The 27771-nt window shown below is 39.1% G+C and overlaps 2 protein-coding genes across 2 annotated transcripts; one reads left to right on the forward strand and one right to left on the reverse strand.

Moving 5' to 3' along the window:
* The first annotated feature begins 1189 nt into the window (after positions 1-1189).
* Positions 1190-12981, forward strand: LOC137024684 (zinc finger protein 585A-like). Its single transcript, XM_067392499.1, has 4 exons — positions 1190-1238; positions 1627-2145; positions 2402-3330; positions 11678-12981. The coding sequence occupies exons 2-4, from the start codon at positions 2061-2063 to the stop codon at positions 12392-12394; spliced, it is 1731 nt and encodes a 576-aa protein (XP_067248600.1). The 5' UTR covers positions 1190-1238; positions 1627-2060; the 3' UTR covers positions 12395-12981.
* Positions 12982-17321: 4340 nt separating this feature from the next.
* On the reverse strand, positions 17322-17840 carry LOC137025123 (epidermal differentiation-specific protein-like). The gene has a single exon (XM_067393155.1). The coding sequence runs from the start codon at positions 17838-17840 to the stop codon at positions 17322-17324; it is 519 nt and encodes a 172-aa protein (XP_067249256.1).
* Positions 17841-27771: the final 9931 nt, after the last annotated feature.

Consider the following 27771-nt stretch of genomic DNA (forward strand, 5'->3'; position numbering starts at 1 on the left):
CTTGCTTCCTCTGGGGAGTATAACATTTTAGGTTCACCTTGATTGAGAATGACCTTCAGCGTTGCAGGACAGAGAAGGAAATTCTGGATACCTGCCTCTCTCATTTCCTTCCTAACTGGCCCGAATGCACTTCTTCTTTTTCTGGAAAAAATCTGGAAAGAAAGACAGCGTTGCTCCGTCGGATGTTTTCACCGGGGCGTGAAGTCTGGCGGCCCGCAAAATGAGCTCCCTGTCCGTGTATCGCAGAAGTTTAAAGATGAAAACCCGTGGTTTAGCGCGATCTGAGGAGTGCCTTGTGTACACGCGGTGCGCTCGTTCCACTTCAATCTCTTTGTCCGCCAGAGACGGGAGCCACGTAGGTAGCAAACTTTTCAGAAAGCCCATAGGGTCGTCCTTTTCGGACCCTTCAGGCAGTCCAACCAGACGCAGATTACTGCGCCTATCGCGATCCTGTAAGTCCACGACCTGTTGCTCGAGCGCGGCTACTCGCCTATCGTGGTCTGCGACAACTTTCTTTTGTTCTCTCATCTCCCCCGTGAGAAGATCCAGTTTGGAGCATAGCGACTGAACAACTGACATGTGAGAGGCGAATTCGTTCCGCATCGCCGTCAACTCGGTTCTTAGAATGTCCTCAAAGTGCGCAACAGTGTTCGCCATCTTATCCACCATATCACCTGTGGTCGGTGGTTTGGGTTTCTTCTTAATCGGAGAAGCCGACGGAGACATCTCCTGCTGTTTCCGATTGTGAGCCATCAGGAATAGTATTATTAATGAAGTAAACTTAAAATAAAACGAAAAAATCAGTAAAAAGGGGCCAAACGTACGGAGCTCTACTCAAGTGCGACTAGGTTCATGAGCACGTCACGTGACTCTCCCCCATATATTTAAATATTACATTAAAATTTTTAAGTGTTGTTTCTTCCAATCTTTTATAATATGAATTATAATATGATTAAGAATATCACAAATGCTCTGTAGCTGGTTTTGCGATTACTTAACACTTGCTTACATTTATATTTAAGCCAGAAGCTTTTGGAAAAATATGTGGTATTGAAAGCTTTGGAAACCTGTGATTTAATCTTTGAATCAGTCCTTACTCTTAGCATTTTAATGAGTTTTCTGTATGTGAATTTCTATTATTTTTATTTAACGTGTGAAGAGGACTTTTATTTTGGTGTTGTGACATGATGCCATAAGGCTGCGCCGTGCTCCTGCATCTGTGATTCTGCTGAAGAAAGGTTTGTGTTTTTAATCATTTGTAGAGAACTGTGCAATGAGTAAATGTTACATTGTAACGTCTCTTATAAAAGAACAGTTTTGTGAGTAAAACATGTGTAACAGAAAAGGTGCATCTCATTCAGCTCCTTTTATTGTGAAGCAGTTCATCATAAACATGCTGTTTGGTCTCTGGCAATGACAGAGAAACTGAAAACTCTGAGTAAATTGAAACAAAAACAAACATCTTTAATGTGAACTTAAAAAAAATCAATTGCAAATGCAAGTGCAATTCATTAAATGTAATCTAAGAGTTATTAAATACCTAATATAAATCATAACAAAAATAAGATTCTGTATAATCGATTCCTGTATACTAATTTTTATTTATTTATTTTTTGTGAAAAAAAGGAAGCGGCAAAAGAAGAAGGGAAAAGAGCTTGACTGGCTGGTCAGTAGATGTAGGTCGTAGCATGCATTGATCATGCTGAATTTGAAACATTGTTAGAAAATGATCATAGGCTATCTTTGGTCGCAAGACGGGGAAAATGGCTGTCTTTGAACTTCTCTCACTGTACGACATAGGAACACCGATTAAGAGCCACGATCACAGAAATCACCACGATTGTTTCACGATGGCAATCTTTCATCTGGGATAGCCAAAAATTGTGCAGTGTATCCCGGGCTTAAGGCCGATGACTCCCTTACCAGTGCACTGAACTAGATCTGATTGAGATGATTTTCTTTCTGTTAATTCATCTCATCTTCATCATGACAGAGTGTCCAAACACACAGATAATCTCCTGGTGAAGCGACTTAGATCCACGTGACACACTATTATAAAGATGGAGTTTATTAAAGAGGAGAGTGAAGACGTGGAGATTGAAGAAACATTCAGAGTCAAACATGAAGATACTGAGGAACAAACAGGTTGGTTTCATTCTCAAAGCTGAACTCAGTCATTTGATCCTTATTAAAATGTCCAGCTCTACAGAAATGAATGATATTTTTGAAGAATGTCACACGAATTTCCTAATTAAAGCACTTTTATTTGACATGGAGCGGGTCGCCTCATGTGGACACTAGACATGTTGAGATCACATGACCAGACTAATACTAATGCTGCCTTAAACCTGGCTTTGTGCCATTAAACTGGGGTTAACTTGTATTTGTTTTGTTTTTTTAGACCTGATGGAGCTGAAAGAGGAGAGTCAACAACTGAATGAAATTGAAGAGGAAAATCAATATGAGAAACATCATGATTTCATGACTGGAGATCAAACTGGAGAGAAGCTTTTCACATGCCATCAGTGCGGAAAGTGTTTCCGTCAAAAGCATAACCTTGCAGTCCACATGAGAGTTCACACTGGAGAGAAACCTCATACCTGCCATAAGTGTGGAAAGAGTTTCACTCAAAAAGGAAACCTCAAAATACACATGAGAATTCACACCGGAGAGAAGCCGTTCATCTGCCAACAGTGTGGAAAGAGCTTCACAGCAGAACCAAACCTTAGATGCCACATGAACAGTCACACTGGAGAGAAGCCGTTCACATGCAGTCAGTGTGGAAAGAGCTTCAGTCATAACAGTAGCCTCATCGTCCACATGAGACTCCACACTGGAGAGAAGCCTTACACCTGCACTCAGTGTGGAAAGAATTTCACACAGAAAATCATCCTTGATTACCACATGAACAGTCACACTGGAGAGAGATCTTTCACCTGCCAGCAGTGTGGGAAAAGTTTTGGTCGAAAACAAAGCCTTGAAGTCCACATGAGGATTCACACTGGAGAGAAGCGTTTCATCTGCACTCAATGTGGAAAGAGTTTTACACATAAAAACACTCTTGATTACCACATGAGGATTCACACCGGAGAGAAGCTGTTCATATGTGATCAGTGTGGAAAGAGCTTCACGACAGAACTAAACCTTAGGTGTCACATGAACAGTCACACTGGAGAAAAACCGTTTACATGCACTCAGTGTGGAAAGAGCTTCAGTCATAACAGTAGCCTCATCGTCCACATGAGACTTCACACTGGACAGAAGCCTTATACCTGCAAACCGTGTGGGAAGAGCTTCACACAGAAAGGAAATCTTAAAACTCACATGAGAGTTCACACTGGAGAGAAGAGATTCATGTGTGGGAAATGAGACTCACATGAGGATTCTCACAAGGGTTTTTTATTGTCATCAGTGTGGAAAGTGCTTCACAGTTAAAGTGTGAAATTGAAGGATTAGTTCACTTCAGAATTCAAATTTCCTGATAATTTACTCACCCCCATGTCATCCAAGATGTTTATGTCTTTCTTTTTTTCAGTGGAAAAGAAATGAAGGTTTTTGAGGAAAAGATCCCAGGATTTTTCTCCATATACTGGACTTCACTGGGGTACAAAGGGTTGAAGGTCCAAATTGCAGCTATGAAAATAACTGGCATTAGCCTGAGATCTGACTGTAGATACTGAATCAAGACAAAAGGTTTTTCTCTGACATGCTTTATTTAAACTGCATCTGACAGAAGAGTCAACAGCTGTCATGAATGTCTTTAAAATAAAGTCTCATATCAGATAAATAGAATTACAGAGTTTGTTGTTGTTTCTTTGACTACCCAGGTGAAAAGAGTGCACTAAAATACAATATTTCAGTACACTTAGTACACTTCTATAATGTACTTAAAGTGCTGTATTTTCACACACTAATTGTGTACTTAATATACTAAAAATTCTTCTTTAGTACTTCTCAAGATAATATTAAGAACACTTATGTGTACTCAACTGTGCTATTTTGAGACACCAAACGTGCTTTTAACATACAAACCCGATTCCAAAAAAGTTGGTACACTGTACAAATTGTGAATAAAAAAGGAATGCAATAATTTACAAATCTCATAAACGTATATTTTATTGACAATAGAATATAGATAACGTATCAAATGTTGAAAACGAGACATTTTGAAATGTCATACCAAATATTGGCTCATTTTGGATTTCATGAGAGCTACACGGTAACGCAGTTCGTTTATATGGGAAGAAGGAGGCAGGGACCGGCGAACATTCAGCAAAACTTTAATATAAAATAAACAAAGAACAAAACGAAAGTAATGCCGTCAGACCCTTGCGGACATCTGCCGGCCACACAAACATAATAAAACTTAACATAAAATCCAGGCCTAATTCCTCTCTCGTCCTTCACTGTCATCGCTCCTCCTTTTATGCCTCCGGAGCTCCTCCGTGAGAGACTCAAGGCCGTTCCCTCACGGCTCTCGCCCGCCCTGCCCATCACATACACATTCCAAAAAAGTTGGGACAGGTAGCAATAAGAGGCCGCAAAAGTTAAATGTACATATAAGGAACAGCTGGAGGACCAATTTGCAACTTATTACGTCAGTTGGCAACATGATTGGGTATAAAAAGAGCCTATCAGTGTGGCAGTGTCTCTCAGAAGTCAAGATGGGCAGAGGATCACCAATTCCCCCAATGCTGCGGCGGAAAATAGTAGAGCAATATCAGAAAGGAGTTTCTCTGAGAACAACTGCAAAGAGTTTGAAGTTATCATCATCTACAGTGCATAATAGCATCCAAAGATTCAGAGGATCTGGAACAATCTCTGTGCGTAAGGGTCAAGGCCGGAAAACCATACTGGATGCCCGTGATCTTTGGGCCCTTAGACGGCACTGCATCACATACAGGAATGCTACCGTAATGGAAATCACAACATGGGCTCAGAAATACTTGTCAGTGAACACAATCCACCGTGCCATTCGCCGTTGCCGGCTAAAACTCTATAGGTCAAAAAAGAAGCCATATCTAAACATGATCCAGAAGCACAGGCGTTTTCTCTGGGCCAAGGCTCATTTAAAATGGACTGTGGCAAAGTGGAAAGCTGTTCTGTGGTCAGACGAATCAAAATTTGAAGTTCTTTTTGGAAAACTGGGACGCCATGTCATCAGGACTAAAGAGGACAAGGACAACCCAAGTTGTTATCAGCGCTCAGTTCAGAAGCCTGCATCTCTGATGGTATGGGGTTGCATGAGTGCGTGTGGCACGGGCAGCTTACACATCTGGAAAGGCACCATCAATGCTGAAAGGTATAACCAAGTTCTAGAACAACATCTGCTCCCATCCAGACGTCGTCTCTTTCAGGGAAGATCTTGCATTTTCCAACATGACAATGCCAGACCACATACTGCATCAATTACAAGATCATGGCTGCGTAGAAGAAGGATCCGGGTACTGAAATGGCCAGCCTGCAGTCCAGATCTTTCACCCATAGAAAACATTTGGTGCATCATAAAGAGGAAGATGCGACAAAGAAGACCTAAGACAGTTGAGCAACTAGAAGCCTGTATTAGACAAGAATGGGACAACATTCCTATTCCTAAACTTGAGCAACTTGTCTTCTCAGTCCCCATACGTTTGCAGACTGTTATAAAAAGAAGAGGGGATGCCACACAGTGGTAAACATGGCCTTGTCCCAACTTTTTGAGATGTGTTGATGCCATGAAATTTAAAATCAACTTATTTTTCCCTTAAAGTGATACATTTTCTCAGTTTAAACATTTGATATGTCATCTATGTTGTATTCTGAATAAAATTTTGAAATTTGAAACTTCCACATCATTGCATTCTGTTTTTATTCACAATTTGTACAGTGTCCCAACTTTTTTGGAATCGGGTGTGTACTATCTCTGTATTAAAAAATGTATTTAGTTACCACTTGTAGTACACTTGAACCTCTTTCATACACTTTCAAATATAATCATCAGACATAAAAAATAAACTTTTGATGTATTTCAAATACAAGGATAATGTATAATACATACATTCAAAATGTATTTATAATATTTTGCCTACATATTTTTATACATGAAATAATTAATGTAATAATAATTCAATAATTAAAGGAACACTCCACTTTTTTTGAAAATGGGCTCATTGTCCAACTCCCCTAGAGTTAAACAGTTGAGTTTTACCGTTTTCGAATCCATTCAGCCGATCTCCGGTTCTGGTGGTACCACTTTTAGCATAGCTTAGCATAGTTCATTGAATCTGATTAGACCGTTAGCATCGCGCTTAAAAATGACCAAAGAGTTTTGATATTTTTCCTATTTAACCCTCTACCGCATAGTGTTGCCATATGGCAACATACACTTTGTGTTCGTTTCCTTGCCACCGTCTCTTCAAGAGAACATTCTAGTTTTTTTTTTTGGTAAGAGAAGACCTTAGTTTAGCCAATGATGTGCTTTGGTTAAGTCACATGACATGCAATTTTTTTTCTGTGACGCGATATCTGACAGACTGCCGTCTATTGTATGTAGTTGCTGAAAGCAAATTAAAACGTCAGTAACAAACAAGGACCCGCCCATGTCACATTCACAAAAAAAATGTTAACATCATCTCAGGTAAGGTATGATGACATATTCACCACTCAAAAAAGTTTTTATGAAATTAGTTTTTGGTAAATCGATAAAATGTCTGTGTTGCCATATGGCAACACTGCGCAATAATGGAATGACATTATTATAATAGTTTAGATAGCCAGCAAAAGTTAGCTGCAGTCTGTTAAGCTATAACAATAAAAACATTAATAATAGTGATATAATGTTGATTAGTTGTTTGTTAAGGACTGCCATGACATTTGTATTATGGATTAAATCAACATCAGAGATCTGCCATCACAGCCATGTATACTGGCCCAGAAATACCACTTCCCTATCATGGTGTCTCATTTTCATGAACTGCAATGTTTTTGGTTTTATGTCAGTGTTTTATGATACATGATGAACAGTATTAGATGTGTTTTTAACTGTCTACATTTGCAATTTAAATTATATTCATGAAAAATGTATTGAAATATAAAGAATATAAAGCATTATTCAGCAAAAGAGAATGGAAAAACACAAGATGTTGGAAAATAAGTATAAGGTATTGTTTATAATTACTGCTAAAACTTATAATAGCACTAATTGATTCAATACAAACAACATTTTTGAGGAAAAATATGAACTATATACACTTAAACTTATTCTAAGTTATTTCCACTATTGTACGTTGTTGCCATATGGCAACATATCATAAAGTACCTTAAAATAATATTTTTTTCCAAAATTTTTTTTACAGCGCTTTAAGTTAAGCCATTCTAAGAAAAGAAAAAGAGTCAAATATTTTTTTCTATAGATTTATCATAATGCGTGCGGTAGAGGGTTAAAACTTGACTCTTCTGTAGTTACATCGTGTACTAAGACCGACGGAAAATGAAAAGTTGCGATTTTCTAGGCTGATATGGCTAGGAACTATACTCTCATTCAGGCGTAATAATCAAGGAACTTTGCTGCCGTATCATGGGTGCAGCAGGCGCAATGATATTACGCAGCGTCTCTCACAAACGTCTCCATGGTTGCAAGGCACGTTCCCTGTGCAAGCAGGGGATCACGGGCGCTGCGTAATATCATTGCGCCTGCTGCACCCATGATACGGCAGCAAAGTTCCTTGATTATTACGCCTGAATGAGAGTATAGTTCCTAGCCATATCAGCCTAGAAAATCACAACTTTTTATTTTCCGTCGGTCTTAGTACACCATTTAACTACAGAAGAGTCAAGTTTTAAATAGGAAAAATATTAAAACTCTTTGGTCATTTTTAAGCGCGATGCTAACGGTCTAATCAGATTCAATGAACTATGCTAAGCTATGCTAAAAGTGGTACCGCCAGACCCAGAGATCGGCTGAATGGATTCGAAAACGGTAAAACTCAACTGTTTAACTCTAGGGGAGTTGGAAAATGAGCCTATTTTCAAAAAAAGTGGAGTGTTCCTTTAAAGATCAAAAGGCTAAACAATGCAGATTTATTTTTACAGTCAACTTTGAACATATTTACCAAGTACATATTTGCCAATATATATGTTAATAGATTTTTACTTGTAACTAATACATTTCTACTGTATTTGTCATGGAATTCATTTAAATAGAACTAGGTGATAACTACATTTAAAAAGTCCACTAAATTTTTATGTAAAGCGTTCATAGCACACTTTTAAGTAATGCTCTTATAAAACACTTCTGTATATTTTGTTTACTTTATCTGGCTACACTTAAAATCAGTTTAAGTCTTAGTGCAAATTAGTGCATTATGTTAAGTGTACTTACATTCCCACAGCTTGGAAAATGTATTTATAACTAGTTGTCACGATCACGTCTGTTCCGGTCACATCCCGGACTACATTTCCCATGATCCTCCATTGCTCATCACCTGCACTCACTTCACAATCACTCCACACTAATCACCACACCCAGCTGCCATTCATTACCAGGACTAAAAAGGACTGTCACACACACCACCTCACCGCGAAGTCTTGATTTCCCTAGTGACAATTCTGAGCGTTTACATTCTGTCTATCTGTCGATCTGTCGTTACCATTCTTGCCTGTTTCCTGTTTATTGACCCATTGCTGCCTGTCCCGACCCTTGCTTTGTATACCGACCTGTGAATGTTATCTGCCAGTCCCGACCTCTGCCTGTACCTGGATTACGACTCTGTCTACCCTCTGCTGTACCTGTTTGCTCCTGATTTACCCTGCCTGTACGACCACGCTTACATTGTAAATAAACGCTGCACTTGGATCACAATGGAGTCTCCATTCGTTACACTAGTATATTATTAAATCAATTTAATTAATCTTCGGATTACTATATAAAAGTCTACTAAAATTGAACTAATTTTTAAAGCATTCAAAGCACACTTTTAAGCAGCTCAGTATTACAAAAACATTTAATAGTTTCTCAAGCTATATAATACTATAGATTAATGCAAAGACTGACAGTTGTGTACAGTGTGGTGTTTGAAATTATGTCTTAGTTTAATCATTTTAATCAGTCAGGATTAGTTATAACATGTGTAATTTCGGGATGTAATGCCACGTTATTAATTATATTTTTGAAACGTAATTAAACTCAGGACAATATTATGTATCTCACGACTTTATATCCTGCATTTAAGCATATATTGGGAGTTTAGTTTAAATATGAATAAATTATATCAATAAATGTTGGTAAAAATTGGTAATCTCATTGGTATTGATAGCTTTTGGACTCTGTTATTTATCCTTTGAATCAAATAATTGTAATATGAATGTTTTTTTGTATGTGAATTTCTATTTTGTGTGAACAGGACTTTTATTTTGGTGTGGCGACATGATGTCATAAGGCTGTGACACGTTCCAGCATCTGTGATTCTTCAGAAGAAAGGTTTGTGTTTTTAATCATTTAAAGTGTTTAAATCAATACAACCCTTTCAGACAATTATATAGAGAACTGTGAAATAAGTTAATTATTAATGAATGTGACATTATAATGTATTTAGTAACATTAATGAACATAATTTCTTCTGAGTAAAGCTCATCCACACACAAGTAACAGAAAAGATGCATCTCATTTCGCTTTCTATATTGTGAATCAGTTCATCATAAACACTGTTTGGTCTCTGGCAAATAATGATAGAGAAACAAACTTTTAAGATTCAATTGAATCAAGTGATTCACAGTTTGTAACGTGTAATGACAACATAACTGACAATGTTTTTATGACACACTCAGAGATTTAGTTTAGTTTGTGTTTTTCTTTCTGTTAATTATTCTCATCTTGATCATGACATAGTGTCCAAACACAGAGAAACTCCTGGTGGAGCGACTGAGATCCATGTGACACACTATTATAAAGATGGAGTTTATTAAAGAGGAGAGTGAAGACATGAAGATTGAAGAAACATTCAGAGTCAAACATGAAGATACTGAGGAACAAATAGGTTGGTTTCATTCTCAGAGACTTTCTTCAGTCATTCTGTGTCATGCTTCTTTTTATTTTATTTTATTTTTTGTGATATAATGATGGCACACATTAAATTAGAAAAAAAAAACTAATAAAATAAGTAATTTCTTTTTTTGTCATCCTCAAAATCACTTAATAAAATCAGGGTTTGTAAACATTACTTCTTTCCAGGCATACTGATTAAAACACCTTTACTCCTCAAAATTTACATTTTCAGTTTTCAGCTGTCTTTTGAATATTGTCAGGGATTCTGCTTTCCAGATGAAGGCAGGAAGATCATTCCACCGGCAAGGAACAGTGAACGAGAATGTTCTGGAGAGTGATTTTGTGCCTCTCTGTGATGGTACCACAATCCTTCGCTCATTCAGTGATCGCAGGCATTTGGTAGGGATGTAGACACATAAGAGTGGGTGGAAGTGATGTAGTGTAAATGGAGAAGAGGAGGGGTCCAAGAACTGAACCCTGAGGAACACCCATGGTCAGTTGATGAGCTTTGGATACCTCCCCTCTCCAGGCAACCCTGAAAGACCTTCCTGTGAGATAGGATTCAAACCAGAGAAGTGGAGTACCTGTGATGCCCAGTGATGAGAGGGTGGACAGAAGGATCTGATGATTCCCTGTGTCAAAGGCAGCAGATAGATCGAGCAGAATGAGAACTGATGATTTTGAATCAGCCTTTGCAATCTGTAGGGATTCAGTGATCAACAGTAGTGCAGTCTCAGATACCTGAATGAAAATCACTTGTTCAAGTGTTTTTGCTATGAATGGTAGGAGAGAAACAGGTCTGTAGCTATCTACAAGAGACATGTTTAATGTGGGTTTCTTAAGCAGTGGGGTTACCCGAGCATGCTTGAATGTGTTAGGGAAAGTGCCAGTGTGGAGAGATGTGTTGCTAATGTGTGTAAGTGCTGGTAAAACTGTGGGAGCGATGGCTTGTAGAAGGTGTGAGGGGATAGGATCTAGAGGGCAGGTGGTGAAGACACGAGATGAGAAGTTTAGATACTTATGTCTCGGTGAGGGGGGAGAAGATTTGTGGCTTTCTGGGGTTGCCGAAGTAAAAACTATGGGAAATAAGACTGAAAAACACTTTTTAGAAAGAAATGTAGTAAATGCTGTTTTTAATGTTTGTCTAATTTTTGTGTGAAGCACATGGAAGCTGACAATATTCGATATTCAAAATTCTTCACAAAAACTGTTCTGCAAAACTTTGTCTAACATTTATAGGTAAATGTCAGATTTGAGATCTGTCTGTAATTAACCAGTTCTCCTGGGTCAGACTGTGGGTTATAGTAACTTGAGTAATGTTGAGCGAGTTGATCTCTGAGCTTGTGTGCGTGAGTGAATTTTGGCGAGAGGTTCTGAGATTACAGTTTACACACTTTTAGTTGTTTATTGAGTATAGGATCTAGTATACATGTTGTTGGATTTGATGTTTTACTTCACTTTTCATGTCTGTTTCTTTGTGGTGTTAACTTGTTTTTGTTTCTTTTTACCTTAGATCTGATGACATTGAAAGAAGAGAGTCAAGAACTGAATGAAAGTGGAGAGAAAAATCAGGATGAGAAATGTCCAGATTTCATGACAGGGGAGAAATCTACTAGTTCCTCACAGACTCTTAAAACAGAAACTAGAAACCTCCAGATGAGAGTTCACACTGGAGAGAAGCCTCTGACCTGCCAACAGTGTGGAAAGAGTTTCACTCGAAAAGAAAGCCTTAAAGTTCACATGAGAATTCACACTGGAGAGAAGCCTTACGCCTGTCAACAGTGTGGAAAGAGTTTCAGTCGAAAAGAAAGCCTTAAAGTCCATTTGAAAATCCACACTGGAGAGAAGCCGTTTATATGCACTCAGTGTGGAAAGATATTTACACAGAAAAAAAACCTTAATGCCCACATGAGAAATCACTCTGGAGAGAAGCCTTACACCTGCAAACTGTGTGAGAAGAGCTTCTCACGAAAAGAAAGTTTTAAGGCTCACATGACAGTTCACACTGGAGAGAGGCCATTTGTTTGTGATCAGTTTGGAAAGAGTTTCATATGTAAAGAATACCTTAATCATCACATGAGGATTCACTCAGGAGAGTACTGTTTTATATGTCATCACTGTGGAAAGAGTTTCACAAAAAGAATAAACCTTGAGAATCATATGAGAATTCACACTGGAGAGAAGCCTTTCATCTGCCCTCAGTGTGGAAAGAGCTGCACGACGAAAGGAAACCTTAATATTCACATGAGAGTTCACACTGGAGAGAAGCCTTACAAGTGTCTTCAGTGTGACACGAGTTTCACGTATCACGCATACCTGAAACGGCATTTGAAAACTCATTCTGAAAAGAAAACACTGTTTTCCTCAGTGTGATAATTGGTTTACAAATAGGAACAGTTTCACCTGTGCATTCACTCTGGAGGAAGACAGTTCAATTGCAATCGTCTAATATAAACATCACACTTACAAATACATATAAATAGTCATGTAAATGAGAGACCCTGTTTGTGTTCTTTGTTTAAAGAGTATATGTATCTGTTAGAAATTAGGGCTACTTTCACTCTGCAGTTGAATGTGGGCTTCATATGACTGTCCACTTCTTTTATTTGTACCGTTATGTTTAATTATATCCTTTTATTTATATTCTTCACAATATCTTTGCTGCTGTAGTTTCAAACATTAAGTGTTTAAGGTAAGCGGCATTTTTATTTAGACTATCGAGAGGCAGGTAAACAACATCATACTCCCATTGGTCTATGGCAATGATGTAAATGGTAGGTGTGGCTGTAAGGCTCTGCATTCTTTCACATTGAACTCTTCTTTGGATAATTTCTTCTGTTCAATCCATTGAGGTCAAATAAGTAAAAAATGAACACACTGGAGAGACACTTTATAGAAGAAAATGAATCTGTACTTCTGGTGAAACAAGAACTGACAATGTTTGCCTGTTTAATACTGTATAGCTGCTTGCTTTTAAACAATCTATTGAATAAAGTGCTGTTTAAATAATTGTGATGTGACTTTACTGAAGTGCTGAATTGCAGAGCTTGTGCAAACATTTCCACATTGCTGAGTTTCATTCTTTTCCTATGCTTTCTTTAAAAAAATCACTTGCTTTTTTTAATATTAATTGAATTTAGTTAATTATTGAGAGGAAAGCGTGCAGCACATTTATATATTCATCTTTCCCAGCATCCCTCCTGATCCACACCTGCACCTGTGCACCCTCACACTGCCTTCATAGGCCGTTCCCTTCTCCTCACTATCTGGTCTCGTCAAAGACAAGCACCACAGACCCTGCCTGGTTATGCAACAGAGTGCTTACTGATCTACTCATCTGAGACACCTACCTGATTGTTCTTGATCCATCTTCTGTCTGCCATATTCTGTTCCCCCGTGTTGCCTGCATGGATCTCCTGCTCATCTGTCACCTGCATCGCACGCCACCTGTACAGAGAACTCATAGCCAGCTAAGTCTCCAGCAATCTATCATCAACCATTTCATCCTTACCTGTGTTGCATTCCCGCTCTGCTTCCCTCATATCTACTCACCTCTTCTGTCCTCTTCTGTTTATGACAGAAGACCAGACGTAGAAAACAAAATAGGAAATATGAGCTGGAAGCTTGCAGGACATATTGCGCCGGTGGCTCAGAATAGCCGCGATCTGTTCGAATACACGGAGAGATTCTTTCGCCTCGTCGTCATGAGTCCCTTAAGTAACGAGACTGGACCAATGTTAACTTTGTTGATCCAAGAGAACTCCCTGTTCTCACCGGATTGGACTGGAGAGAGGCCATCTACAGATGTCTGGAGAGCTTCGTTCCCCAGTATGTATCACAGCCAGCCCCAGAATGCTGCAGAAAGACTGGTCTTTAACGAACCAAAGAGAGCGCATGTCACACCTCTCTTCATCAGTTTGCATTGGCTGCCAATAGCTGCTCTCATCCAATTCAAGGCTCTAATGTTTGGCTACAACGACCGCAAGGCTCCAATGTTTGCGAACGACCACTGGCTCTGCACCACTATACCTTAACTCACTACTTCAGACTCATGCGCCCTCCAGAAACTTGCGTTCTGCAAGTGAACAGCGCCTTGTGGTGCCATCACAAAGAAGCACAAAGTCACTTTCACTGACCTTCTCCGCGTCTGTTTCCGGCTGGTAGAATGACCTACAATGCTCTATCAAAGTACCCCATGTCGTCGTTAAATATACTGCTGGATCTTTAATGTTGTGGGCCTGTTTTTCTGCTGGAGGCCTTGGACATCTTGTTCAGAAACATGGTATCAAGGATTCAAGGATCAAATACTAACAGATAAAAAATCAAAACCTGATCGCTTCTGCTAGAAATCCAATAATGGGCCATGGTTGAATCATCCATCAGGACAATGATCCCAAACAAACATCAAAACCAATACAAAACCAGCACAAAATGAAGCTTCTGCCATGGCCATCCCAGTCCCCTGACCTGAACCCTAAAGAAAATTGGTGAAGTGAACTGAAGAGAAGAAGCACCAACATGAAGCTGGGAATCTGAAGGATCTGGAGAGATTCTGAATGAAGGAATGGTCTCTGATCTCTTGTCAGGTGTTCTCCAAACTCATCAGGAATTATAGAAGAAGACTCAGAGCTGTTATCTTGGCAAAATGAGGTTGCAAAAATTGGGTGCCAATAATTGTGGCCAACATGAACAAGAGAAAAATAATCAATTGTCTTACTTAATGAAAGGTTAGAAATTTTTGATTTTTTTTTTTAAATGAAAGATCAAAAGGATAAATTATGCAGATTTATTTTCAAAGCCATCTTTGCTCATATTTACCAAGGGTGCCAATATTAATGGAGGGCACTGTACAGGTGCTGGTCATATAATTAGAATATCATCAAAAAACTGATTTATTTCACTAATTCCATTCAAAAAGTGAAACTTGTATATTATATTCATTCATTACACACAGACTGATATATTTCAAATGTTTATTTATTTTAATATTGATGATTATAACTGACAACTAAGGAAAATCCCAAATTCAGTATCTCAGAAAATAAGACCAATACACAGAAAGGATTTTTAGAAATCTTGGCCAACTGAAAAGTATGAACATGAAAAGTATGAGCATGTACAGCAAGTTGGGGCTCCTTTTGCCTGAATTACTGCAGCAATGCGGCGTGGCATGGAGTCGATCAGTCGTGGCACTGCTCAGGTGTTATGAGAGCCCAGGTTGCTCTGATAGTGGCCTTCAGCTCTTCTGCATTGTTGGGTCTGGCATATCGCATCTTCCTCTTCACAATATCCCATAGATTTTCTATGGGGTTAAGGTCAGGCGAGTTTGCTGGCCAATTAAGAACAGGGATACCATGGTCCTTAAACCAGGTACTGGTAGCTTTGGCACGGTGTGCAGGTGCCAAGTCCTGTTGGAAAATTAAATCTGCATCTCCATAAAGTTGGTCAGCAGCAGGAAGCATGAAGAGCTCTAAAACTTCCTGGTATACGGCTGCGTTGACCTTGGACCTCAGAAAACACAGTGGACCAACACCAGCAGATGACATGGCACCCCAAACCATCACTGACTGTGGAAACTTTACACTGGACCTCAAGCAACGTGGATTGTGTGCCTCTCCTCTCTTCCTCCAGACTCTGGGACCCTGATTTCCAAAGGAAATGCAAAATTTACTTTCATCAGAGAACAAAACTTTGGACCACTCAGCAGCAGTCCAGTCCTTTTTGTCTTTAGACGCTTCTGACGCTGTCTGTTGTTCAAGAGTGGCTTGACACAAGGAATGCGACAGCTGAAACCCATGTCTTGCTTACGTCTGTGCTGAGACTAGACTGAGAGACCATTTAATGGCCTTTGCAGGTGTTTTGAGTTAATTCGCTGATTAGAGTGTGGCACCAGGTCTCTTCAATATTGAACCTTTTCACAATATTCTAATTTTCTGAGACACTGAATTTGGGATTTTCCTTAGTTGTCAGTTATAATCATCAAAATTAAAAGAAAAAACATTAAATCAACTTTTTAATGATAGTCTAATTATATGACCAGCACCTGTATATACACGTTGATCACATATTATGGCATCCTAGTTCGTGCTGAATACAGTGTAATGACACTTTTGCCATTAATATGTTTATAAACAGCTGAAAGAAGCACAAATGTGGGGCATGTCAAAACTATTCCAGGGCCCCAGAAGTCCTCAGACCCCAGAGGGTTAACGCTTTACTTCTGGTTTTTGGGACAAATATCCAGCTTTCTCCATATGACCACACAGAGAGTTGGGGAAATTCACAATGACATTTTGCAGGTTCATTTCAATGCATGGTCTTAGCATACTGGGGAGTAAGTTTGGATATCTGACAGTTGCAGGATCTTTTTATGGTACTGCAAACTCTGATTTGCTGAACTTTACTACAACAAACCAAGTCAAAAACATCAGTGTGATAACAGAAGTTTAAAAGTGAGCACAACATTTATCTTGTTGAGAGACAGAAGTGCTTGGATTGAGAGAGTAGAGTTTGGGGTACACTAATTGATCATTTTGAGTTTTAAAAATGTAAAAAAAATTTGGTAAAAAAAAAAACAATTTAAATATAAGCACTGAATCAAAAGCTATACCACCCTCAGTTGATACTGTAATAACATAACATTATTGACAAAACAGATTTGGCAAATGCTCCCTTGGGTTTTTAAGTTTGCGCAGTGGAGAATGTAAAATTGATCACTATTACTTTATCCCTCCCTATTCTAGCTTGTACTATCCTGAATGATAGCTGAAACTGGCTAAAAATTAATTTAATTGTAAAAAAAAAAAAAAAAAAAGAATTAAAGAAACAATGAGTGTTATGTTAAGACTCTTTATTTTCTGAGTTGACAGAGTAAAACAGCATTCGTTGTCTCTTTCTCAGCATAATATGAATCCAAAATCTTCTTCAATATTTCACTCTCATCAAACAGGGGAAATACAATCAAATACATTTGGATCTGAAAGATCTATAACAATTCCAAGACTGTGTTTTATTATTGTATTGTATATGTATTTAACTGATCGCTACTGATAAGCCAGAAAACTAGCAGCATAAAACTCTTCTAATAACATTCTTCCTTGTCATATAACATTTGCCAAATTAACATACAGTATGTCTTTACACAGATATACTCAAATGATAAAGTTGGATCTGATAGCACAGTCAAGAGTCAAATCAAGTTTCTGGTCAAGATCATTCGTTCCCCACCACCTGCCTCATTCTTTCCAAAAGGATCCCAGTTCATATTCAGCTGCAGAAAGCGTACGTTGAATGATGCTGTCTATGGCTTTGGCAGCAAGGGGCGCACATGGCTTGCCACATCGTTGAAGGAGATTGGAGAATAGTTGGGAACTTCATTGCCAGGGAAAGAAATAAGCTGGGCACCCTGACGACTCCTGTTCTCGTATAGCACCCAGACACCACCTTTCACTTTGTGGGAAGAAGCTACGTCACTGAAATCAATGTCATGAAGATTGGCTTCTCTGCGCAAGGTCACGGTTCTTCCTTGATAGTTTGGTTTCTCGAACAGCTGGATTTCAGGATTGTCCAGGTCATCTGTGACCTTCTTGAGAGAAGAAAACTGGCCTTTGTCATTAATGGTGGCATACTCTCCTTCCTCAAACACCAGGTGCTTTCCAGCAAAATTCTTGTCATAATATGCCACCCATGGTGCACCGATGACTTTTATGGAGCAGATGGCGTCGTTGAAGCCCTTTTCTTCTAAGTTGGTTACATCGTTCTTGAATTCAGCTGTTCTGCCCTCGAAGCCCTCTTTGGTAAAAACAATGATCTTGCTCATTTTGATTGAAGATTCGAGGAGAGAGATGCTGGAGAAGGCAAGTGTTTCTGAAGCAGCTTCCTGTGGCTCTGCTGGAAACAGTGACTTACTAGGTGTGCAGAGCTGCCTTTTAAAGCACAGAATCGCCAAAGTGGGCGTTGACTTGGTTATGAAAGTTCATGTAGGTGTGGAAGCTGAGAAACACGTCAAATCTCAAACTACTGTTCAGTATCTACAGAAATGTAGCCTAATACAAGGTTCAGAACTCTCTAAAAGCCGTATGTGGGGAAAAACACACAAAAACAACATTGTGTTGTGTTCACTTTGACTGTTTAACTCTCGGATACATGATGCTACTGGTAATGACCAAATCCTAAATACTGTGAATTGACCCACTTTAAATTCAGTAAACCACTTCTCCCTCCCAAAGCATGCGATATTGCCATACGTCCAAGAGAAATGTGCTAAACGAATCGACAAATCCGGTAACTTATTGCTTTTATTGAGAAACCTTTAATGTCAACTGAAGTTTGTTAACTGATAAATGATGTGAATAGTGTTGATATTTTTATGATTAAAAAGTGAGTTTCTTAAAATGTATCCACGCTTGTGTTCATTTGTAAGAAAAGGTATCTTGTATAATAATTTTGCATTTAACTCTTTCCATGTAGGCCTATCTGGCACCTTACCCCACCCTACCCTTAAATCTAACAATGAATCAACAAAATACATAATAGTCATGGCAACAGAATAATACCCCAATATATAATTTCATGATGATAAAATTCTCATGCCCATTGCATCTGTGTATTGACTCCAATGGTTTATAAATTAAAGTAAGAGCGCTTTTGCCGTCTGTGGTGTCACACACATTTGTCTTGGACATTCAGACACCTTGGGAATGAGGAACCATTGTCTCACACCCTTTTTCAGTTAACCAGGATTTCTCAAGAATATACATTCCTCATTAATTCTCATCAAAAAACACAATGGCACCCTTTACCAGGTAACCGACAAAGAAACAATTCATTAGTATTTCATAACCCAATATAAAACCATCAAAAAGTCTTTTACAAGAATGTTGGCACTGAAAAGGTTTCGAGGAAATCTATCAATTCAGTGACTGAAGTTCAAATCAACTGCTTTTGGTGTTAAACTCATGGTATGAGACCCAGCAAGATGTTAACTGAGGGGGGGCGCAGTATGTTAAATGAGTTTATTTGTGTTTGCTGCACTCATTTGTTTAAAGAGGCTGCAACAGCACAACCTTGTTAGCGTCAGTACATTCTACATAATTATTACGGACTATTGATTAGGGGTGTAACGATATATCGCAGTACGATATTTTGCGATGCAAAAATGTTACGATATGCATCGTAGAGTGGTGGCGATGCTTTTAGTCTAATCCTATTGGTTGAGCTGCCAACGTGACCTACTCTGCAACAGCGTTGCGTGTGCTTTCATCACAGTTGCAGAAATTGCTTGACCTGAACATTAGTAGGGCAAAATGATTTCGCCTGAAATTGAAATTGAAGATGCCCCGTCCTCTTATAAGTCCGAAGTCTGGCAGCATTTTGGTTTTCAAGTCAAGCGGCAGGACGACGGTAAAGAAATTATAGACAAAACACAAACTATTTGCAAACACTGTAAAACAAGGCTGCCATACACAACGTCAAACACTTCAAATATGATGTGCCATTTAAAACACCATCACAACAAACTCCTGCGACAAAAAGGGTGAAAGAAGGCCAAACGTCTATACAAAGCAGTTTTGCTGCAACATGGTCTCAGTCAAGTGAGAAAGCTCAAGAAATAACCAGGTGCATCGGAGTTTTTATTGCAAAAGACATGAGACCATTTTCTGTGGTCGACAATGTTGGATTTCGCCGAACCGGTTAGGGTACTGGAGCCCAGGTACCATATTCCGTCACGCCCGCACTTCAGTCAAGAGGTGGTTCCAGTCCTGTACTGCGAAGGTAAAGCAAAGGTGGTCGACTGTCTGAAAAAAGCAGAGAATGTGGTTATAACAACTGACAGGTGGACTTTGCGGGCTTGTCAAAGCTATATTACTGTCACGGCGCATGTGATTACTACGGAGTGGGAAATGAAAAGTTTTGTGCTCCAGACTCGGCCACTTTTTGAGTGAAACACTGGAGCTAACATAGCCGAAGTTCTAAAAGCAGCTATACAAGAGTGGGAGCTTGAAAGGGCTCATAGTACTGCTGTTGTTACTGACAATGCACGCAACATGGATGTGGCAAGGAGAGAAGCCGCATATCAAGTGTTTCGCGCACACATTGAATCTTGCGTCTCAAGCAGGTTTAAATGTTTCTCGCATAAGTCGCTTGCTTGGTCGCGTGAGAAAAGTTGTTGCTTTCTTTCACCGCAGTGCCACAGCAACAGCTGTGCTCACAGAAAAGCAAAAGTTGCTTGAGATCGCATCACACAAGCTTATCATGGATGTGGTAACACGATGGAACAGCTCGATGGATATGCTGAAACGCTACCTCGAGCAACAAGCAGCTATAACGGCAGCTCTCTTGAGCACAGAAGTGCGCAAAAATGCCTGTCAACTTGATTCTCTGGATAGCAACGACATCATTGATGCAGAATAGTAAACCTTCTTAAACCTCTAAAAAAAGCCACCACTGTCCTGTCTGATGAAAAGTGTGCCACCCTGTCACTAATTGTGCCTTTGAAATCCATGATCGAGCAGAGCATTTCACGGGACGAGAAAGATTCCACAACTATAGCTAACATGAAAGCAGCCATCCTGCAAAACTTCTCAGGCAGATACACAGAAGTACAGGATTATCTGCTTGAGAGTACAGCACTTGACCCCAATTTCGATCTTTGCACCACCTACTCCCTGAACAACGTGATGAGGTTTTCCACAGGTTGATGGACAAATCAAAGCAGTTACAGCAGGTATGTTTGTCAGCATCACTAATTATTTGAGAATCTGTGTATTTGCATTTATGTTTGCCATCCAATTTGCATGTTTGTGTACTTTGTGAAATAAACGTGTGTGTGTGTGTGTGTGTAACTGCAACTGCAACTATGCTATTCCTCCCTAGTCCTTAAAAGTTTGTTTTAATATTTGTAAGGCTGCTGGCACTGTGGAGGAAGCAGAAAAGAGAGAGGGAGATCCCACTGATGCAGCAAACAGACAGACAACACAGCAAAAAGACAGCACTGGAAGATCTCCTTGGTGCAACTTTTGCTAAACCAACAGTCATTCAGTCCAAATGTAGGATAGAAGTAGAGATCGACATGTACAAAAAGGACACTTCTATTCCCCTCACTAGCTGTCCACTGAAATGGTGGAAAGAAAACACTCAAACATACCCACTTCTTTCCTCTCTTTCCAAGGCTTACCTAACAGTTCCAGCAACTTCTGTTCCCAGTGAACGTGTTTTTTCTATGGCAGGGGATATTGTTAATGCTCAAAGATCCCAGCTTCTGCCTCGAAATGTAGATATGCTGTTTTTTTTTGCAAAAAAAAACCTATAGGTAACCTAAACAAACCCTAAAGCTGTTTATGTTGAACTTAACAGAACACATTTTTTTTTTTTTACTGCTTTTAGAAGTTCTGTCTTAGGCTTCTAAACTCTAAGTTTGTGTTGAAATAAAAAAAAAAATGTTCCAATGACAAACAGACCTTTGTTAATTTGAATACAGAAGGTTTTTTTTATTTAACCTTGAAATGTGATTTTATGCACAGCAAAGAGTGTTATTGAAATTTGTTTTTTGAATTTCAGTTTAAATTTTAAAATTTTGTTTAAAATATTGTGATACGTATCGTATTGTGAACCCAGTATCGAGATACGTACCGTATCGTGACCTGAGCGTATCGTTACACCCCTACTATTGATTGCCACTTAGACTAAATGAATGCAGAATCGTCATCACATTTTGGTGATTGCCTAGTTATTCTCTGTTAGTGGCGTTTAATCAGGTCCGGTCGGCAAGTGAATTTCTCTTTCACTTGCCCCTTTAAAAAATCCACTTGTCCCGGACAAGCATTAATGTCGAGCCCTACGATGTGTGTTTATACAGCTTCAGTAGGCCCGGTCCAATGCTTTACGACCACTCGCTTCAATGGAGTGGTATGTTAATTCTTCCTCGTTTTTTTTTGTCCATTTAATTCATAATTAATGTTATTATGCAATGAGATTGATCTCATTTGTTCCCCCCTGAAAAATTTAATGCCCCTTTGTAAATTAGGACATCAAATGTGGTAAATGACCTTCTGAGACGACTGGCATCATAATAGTAACTGGTGTAATATAGTTCCTTTCCAACAAGAAGCCCTTGTCTCACACCCTTTTCCAGTTAACCAGGTTTGATCTCTCAAGATCCCTTTTCCAGGTTACCAACAAGGAAATGCCACTGCACACACCATCCTGGGATTTTGGAGTGAGTGACACATACAGCAGTTGTGAAAGATGTCAAATCTGCCACAGCAGATACCCAGACTCTGACTCAACATTTGTGCAGTTTCTTCATCTGAGCATCAAAGGATTTTAATCTCTGCCCTTTCTGGATGAAACCACGTACAGCAACCTCTTCAACAGCCTGAAGAAGATGATTGTGGAAAACCATACCCCTCAGGAATCTGTATTTTTAAAGTCATTTAATCCATTTTAATTTTAATTCACTCAGGTATGGTGTGAGACAAGGGCTTCTTGTTGGAAAGGAACTGTATTGCACCAGTTACCACATTTGTCCTAATTCACAAACGGCATTACATTTTTCAGGGGGGCACAAATGAGATCAAACTCATTGCATAATAACATTAATTATGAGTTAAATGGATAAAAAAAAAAAAAAAAAAACAAGGAAGTATTAACATACCACTCACTGGACCGGGCCTACTGAAGCAGTCTAAACACACATCGACATTAACATTAACGCTTGTCCGGGAAAAGTTTATTTTTTAAATGGGCAAGTGAAAGAGAAATTTACTTGCCCGACCGGACCTGATTAAAACACCAATAACAAAGAATAACTAGGGAATCACAAAAATGCGATGACGATTCTGCATTCATTTTGTCTAAGTGGCGATCAATAGTGCATAGTAATAATGTAGAATGTACTGATGCTAACAAGGTTGTGCTGTTGAGGCACTCGTGCTGCCTCTCGAGGAGAAATCTAAACAAATGAGTGCAGCAAACACAAAGAAACTCATTTAACATACTGCGCCTCCTCCGTTTACTCAGTTGAAGGTGCAATATGTAATGTTTTTGCAGTAAAATATCCAAAATCCACTAGGCCAGTGTTATATATTTTGTTCACTTGAATTCTTACAGTATCCCAAATGTTTCTAACTATTTGTAAATCATGAGAAAACTGCAGTTTTACCCAAGGCTGCGGGACATGTGAGAGTCGCCTGTCAATGGCGTCATACCCGCGTTACCCTCGGTTTCCGGTTTTATTTTGTAGAAACCATGGAAACACCAAACACCAAAGACGCTTTAATATATTACATGTTTTAATAGACAAGGGAACAGCTGTATTGATATATTTACAGACAGAAAACTAATTATTGTTATATAGCTCAACACATTTAGTCTTATTGTTTAAATCTAATTTTCTTTGTGAGTACCATGCTTTACCATGCCTCAGAGAAAAACACTATTTTGTGAAGTAGCTAACATAGCATAATCAGATGCAGCTTTATTTTTAGTAACAGTAATACAGAATTTTGTATGGAAAATGAGCCTATTTTCAAAAAAAGTGGAGTGTTCCTTTAAACTTGATACTCATAACCCATCCATCCCAACCTGTGTGTTTGCCAGATTTATTCTCATCCACATTCTTCCCACCTCTTATCGCTAGTAAAGCAGTGAAGACTTACATCACTTCTCTTGTTGCCCTTCGACTGAAAATTACAACCAAAAGCTGCAAAATGTGGCATTGAATATTATATTCTGAGTTGTGTTGCAGTAAAAATAGCAGCAGGATAATGTCAGTAGATCTCCGAGAGAAACCATTTGACGTCATCTACATAGAACGCACTGTGCACCTAAACAAAATGCTTTCCCCCATTGTCCAAAATATGTATAAAATATCTGGATTTTGTAAATAATGTAAATCTTTCATGGGTTTTCTACTACACATTTCAGTAAGAGACATCATTTACGTTATATTAAGCCATACAAGTCTTAATACCAGGGAATCCCTTTAAGGTTGCTTCAAGTTACGAAGTAACTAGTATACTAAAACATTGCGTACGGACAAAGCTGTACAAACATTGGGCTGCAAAAACATTGGTCCTGGATCAGGGTAATTTGGCGGTGCTACCACCTCACCCACTGGTATGCCATGCCTGTGCGCGACATTGTGCAGCACACCACAGGCCAGCACAATGCAGGCTTGTCAAGGTGGTATAACAGCATCCCCCCAGTCCTGTCAAGGCAGCGCCACCAACAGCTGCCCAATTGCCCGCTCTACAACTGAGTTTGTGGGTTGGTGAGGGGGGTTAACAGCCACATCTTTAGTGGATAACCGTGGTCTCCTGAAGGGATGTTGAATAATTAAACGCAAATAAAAATAATAAAAAAGTAATATTAGATAGAACCATAACTTTAAATGCATCACTCACCAAGAAGCCACCCATCGCGCACCCTGCCAGCTTGGAGCCTCATCCCAACCATGCTGTTTGTAAGGATGTATGAATCATGGGTTGACCCAGGCCATCTTGCCACAATATTTGTTAGGCACATTTTGTGCATCACATATTATCTGCACATTTATTGAATGGAAATGTTTCTGATTCACATATGCAAATTCTTCTTCAGATGGCGCCTTTATAGCAATGTGTGTGCAGTCGATCGCTCCGATTACATTAGGGAAACCGGCTATCACTGCAAATTGCGTTTTTAAGTTTGGCTGGTCAACTGCATTATATGGGAACCTTATATACCTGGTAGACATGCCGATGATCCCGTCCCATACAGCTGGCATTGCGCGGCTCAAAGACGACTGGCTTATTCCTGAGCGGTCTGCCAGTTCCCTTTGGAAAGAACCAGTTGCAAGGAAACCAAGTGTTGTCAGCACCTGTAAGGGAACGGGTATTGCGTGGCTCCTCGCTGTCTCTCTCTCTAGATTCGGACCCAACTCAGCACAGAGTTCCAAGAGGATAGCCCTTGGAAATCTGAAACGGCTGATAAGCCAGTCATCATCCTGGGCCAGAAAATCATTGTGGTCCCTAAAAACTCGTTCTCTTCGGATTCTGCCATTAGCAATGTCCTCTAATAAGGCCAAAGCTGCCATTGCCATAGACTAAGGGTTGTATCAATTTGTACATGCTTTTATATGTTCTTACTTAATTGCATAATTGATAGAATATTCCCATAAGGCTTGTGTGACAATATATGTCAATTATTTTATAAATTGCAAATTAATAGCAATGCTTCCCACAGGTGGTGGGTGCGATAGACTTGTAGAACAATTCATTGTGTAATGTTTGCAACTTCCCTTCATTGCCTGTAAGAGTCATCAACGGACAAAAACAATGAGAAATGTACGTACGCCAGACATGAAATTGGTGTGGAGGAACGCACATTCTTGCGTTAATTTCAGTGTTAGTACATCCGACCGAGAACGTGACAGCTGGCGTACGCAAAGTTTTCGTTCGCAAGGTTGATACATGAGGCCCCGGGTCTTCAAACTGTAGTGAGAATCCAGATTTCAGCTATAATGTCTCACTAAGGAAAGACTTCAAATGGTCCACAGATGCAGGCCTTTCATGCAGCTCCACTCTCCGGATGTTGGTAGAGGAAATGTGAACCTGAAGCATATGAATATATGCTAGTGTGTGGAATGTTGTGTCTGATCAAGAATACAGACACGACTGTCATCTCTTTTCTCCTAAAACACTTTTGGAGTCACAAGCACTTTCAAACCAACTTTGTATACTGCCAATATATGGAAGTCACTCAGCATGTCCGGATCAAGAACATGAATGTCACTAAAAGGCTTTCCTTTAGCTCAAAGGACCTGAAATGTTCAAGATACCAGGCTGAAAGTTTTTTACAAAGGAATGTTCAGTACAGTTCAGTATTTTGAAAAATTCTGGCAAGCCACTACATTGTCCTGCAGGGATAATCATGCCAGCTGAACATCGAACTCCATGCAAATGAAAAGTGCAGAAGAGAGACACTTGCTTGTATTTGGATACCTTCTCTCAATTGCTGACATAACTTGGGCTTCAAGAGAAGCAAGTGCATTGTCCATAGTGACACAAATTGTCCAAAACAACGAATCAAATGAGGGTAATGGTTAATGAAATGATGTTTTGGACATAGACTAAAGTAAGGAAAGGTTTCAGTCATTATGCTTTGATTTTGCTTTCTAGGTAACAAGGAGACTTCACTGAATCTTTTGAAGATGGAACTACCTCAACAATGACTTTTAGGTCCATTCGAATCTCCCAAGATGGTTTATTTTCTGGAATTGTTTGACTGATCATTAGAGGCAGCAAACGTAAAAGTGTCCAGTTCTCGTGTGTGTTACCACCTACTGTACCCTTGATGAAACTTGACTTGGTTAAAGCAGCTATTATAGGAAAAAAGCTGCTTTTTTTAGTGGTGACAGGGATCGGATTGAAAGGAGCTAAAAAGAGTTATTTAACAGAGTAAATTTAAATATAAGGAAAGTCGAAGATGTCTAATTGTAACACATGGGGCCTTTGGAATGGTTTGAAAGCTCTTGCTGGATATGAAACTAAAAATAACAGTATTTGCTGGTCTGTATTGAATGTGAATGAGGTAAATCAATTTTTTGCAAGGTTTGATGAGGTTGATTTCTCTGCTTCTCATGAAATGCTATTAGAATCTCTTGTACAGACTGGTAATGTGGACTGCAGTCCAGCAATTATTATTAATGAGAATGAGGTTTATCAGCAGTTAAAGTGTCTTAAAACCAACAAAGCAGCAGGCCCTGATGGTATTCACCCACATACTGTGCTGATCAGTTGTGTTCTGCTCTTCATTCACTTTTTTCTTTGTCCTTGTCGTTATCAAAAATACCTGTAATGTGTAAGACATCATGTCTTGTTCCCATTTCAAAACATGGTAATGTGGGTCGTAGTGTAAATAATGTAAGACCCATTGCTTTGACATCACATATAATGAAATGTTTTGAAAGGATTATCCTTTGTCATTTGGGTTGACAGGTGTTTTTCAAGATCCTTTACAATTCACATTTACAAAAGGTGTGGGAGTTGATGATGCCATACTTTTTATGTTGCACAATATTTATAGTCATTTGGAAACAACTGCCAGTTCTGTTAGGATTATGTTTTTTGATTTATCTAGTGCTTTTAACACAATACAACCACATGTTCTTGCTGATAAATTGTTTTAATCTACATAGTACAACTATTATGTGGATATTGCATTATCTTCTAGGTCGACCCCAGTTTGTTTGGCTGGGTGATAAAATGTCTAACGTTATTTTGATAAAAACAGGAGCTCCGCAAGGCACAGTTTTATCACCTTTTTCATTGTATACTTCTGACTATAGGCACACTCGGACATCTTTTCCATAATCTGACCCCGTAAGCGTCACCGTGTATGAAAACGATTGAAAGCGCCCGCCGTTTTACTGCCTCTAGTGTTCATTTCTGTTGGAAACTGCAGTGATATGTACACATTAGTACATATTTTGGTGACTCGTGAAAACGTTCCCACAGGTACGTCTTTCCTATGAGACCAGGTTGTTTTTTTTAATCAGGGAATCATGTTTTATGCAGTGCTCTGTTGGGGGTTTACTATCACTGTTGATGATAAAAATAGGATTAATAAATTGATCAGAATGGCTGGATCGGTTATTGGCCTTAATCCAGATTCACTTGAACTGTGTAACTGTGGAAAAGAGAACAAAATGTCCATACTCTCTGGCATCGTTAAAGGATTAGTTCACTTCTAAATAAAAGATGTTTATG

Source organism: Chanodichthys erythropterus, chromosome 8 (assembly GCF_024489055.1).
Source record: "Chanodichthys erythropterus isolate Z2021 chromosome 8, ASM2448905v1, whole genome shotgun sequence".
In the NCBI taxonomy this organism is placed as follows: Eukaryota; Metazoa; Chordata; class Actinopteri; order Cypriniformes; family Xenocyprididae; genus Chanodichthys; species Chanodichthys erythropterus.

Excerpts from the sequence above, each read along its gene's own strand:
- LOC137025123 (XM_067393155.1), bottom strand. The coding sequence starts at position 17,840 with ATGAGCAAGATCATTGTTTTTACCAAAGAGGGCTTCGAGGGCAGAACA.
- LOC137024684 (XM_067392499.1), top strand. The coding sequence starts at position 2,061 with ATGGAGTTTATTAAAGAGGAGAGTGAAGACGTGGAGATTGAAGAAACA. Across the intron at positions 2,146-2,401 it reads AGATACTGAGGAACAAACAG|ACCTGATGGAGCTGAAAGAG; the intron begins GTTGGTTTCATT and ends TTGTTTTTTTAG. Across the intron at positions 3,331-11,677 it reads ATCTTAAAACTCACATGAGA|ATGAGAGTTCACACTGGAGA; the intron begins GTTCACACTGGA and ends AGAAACCTCCAG.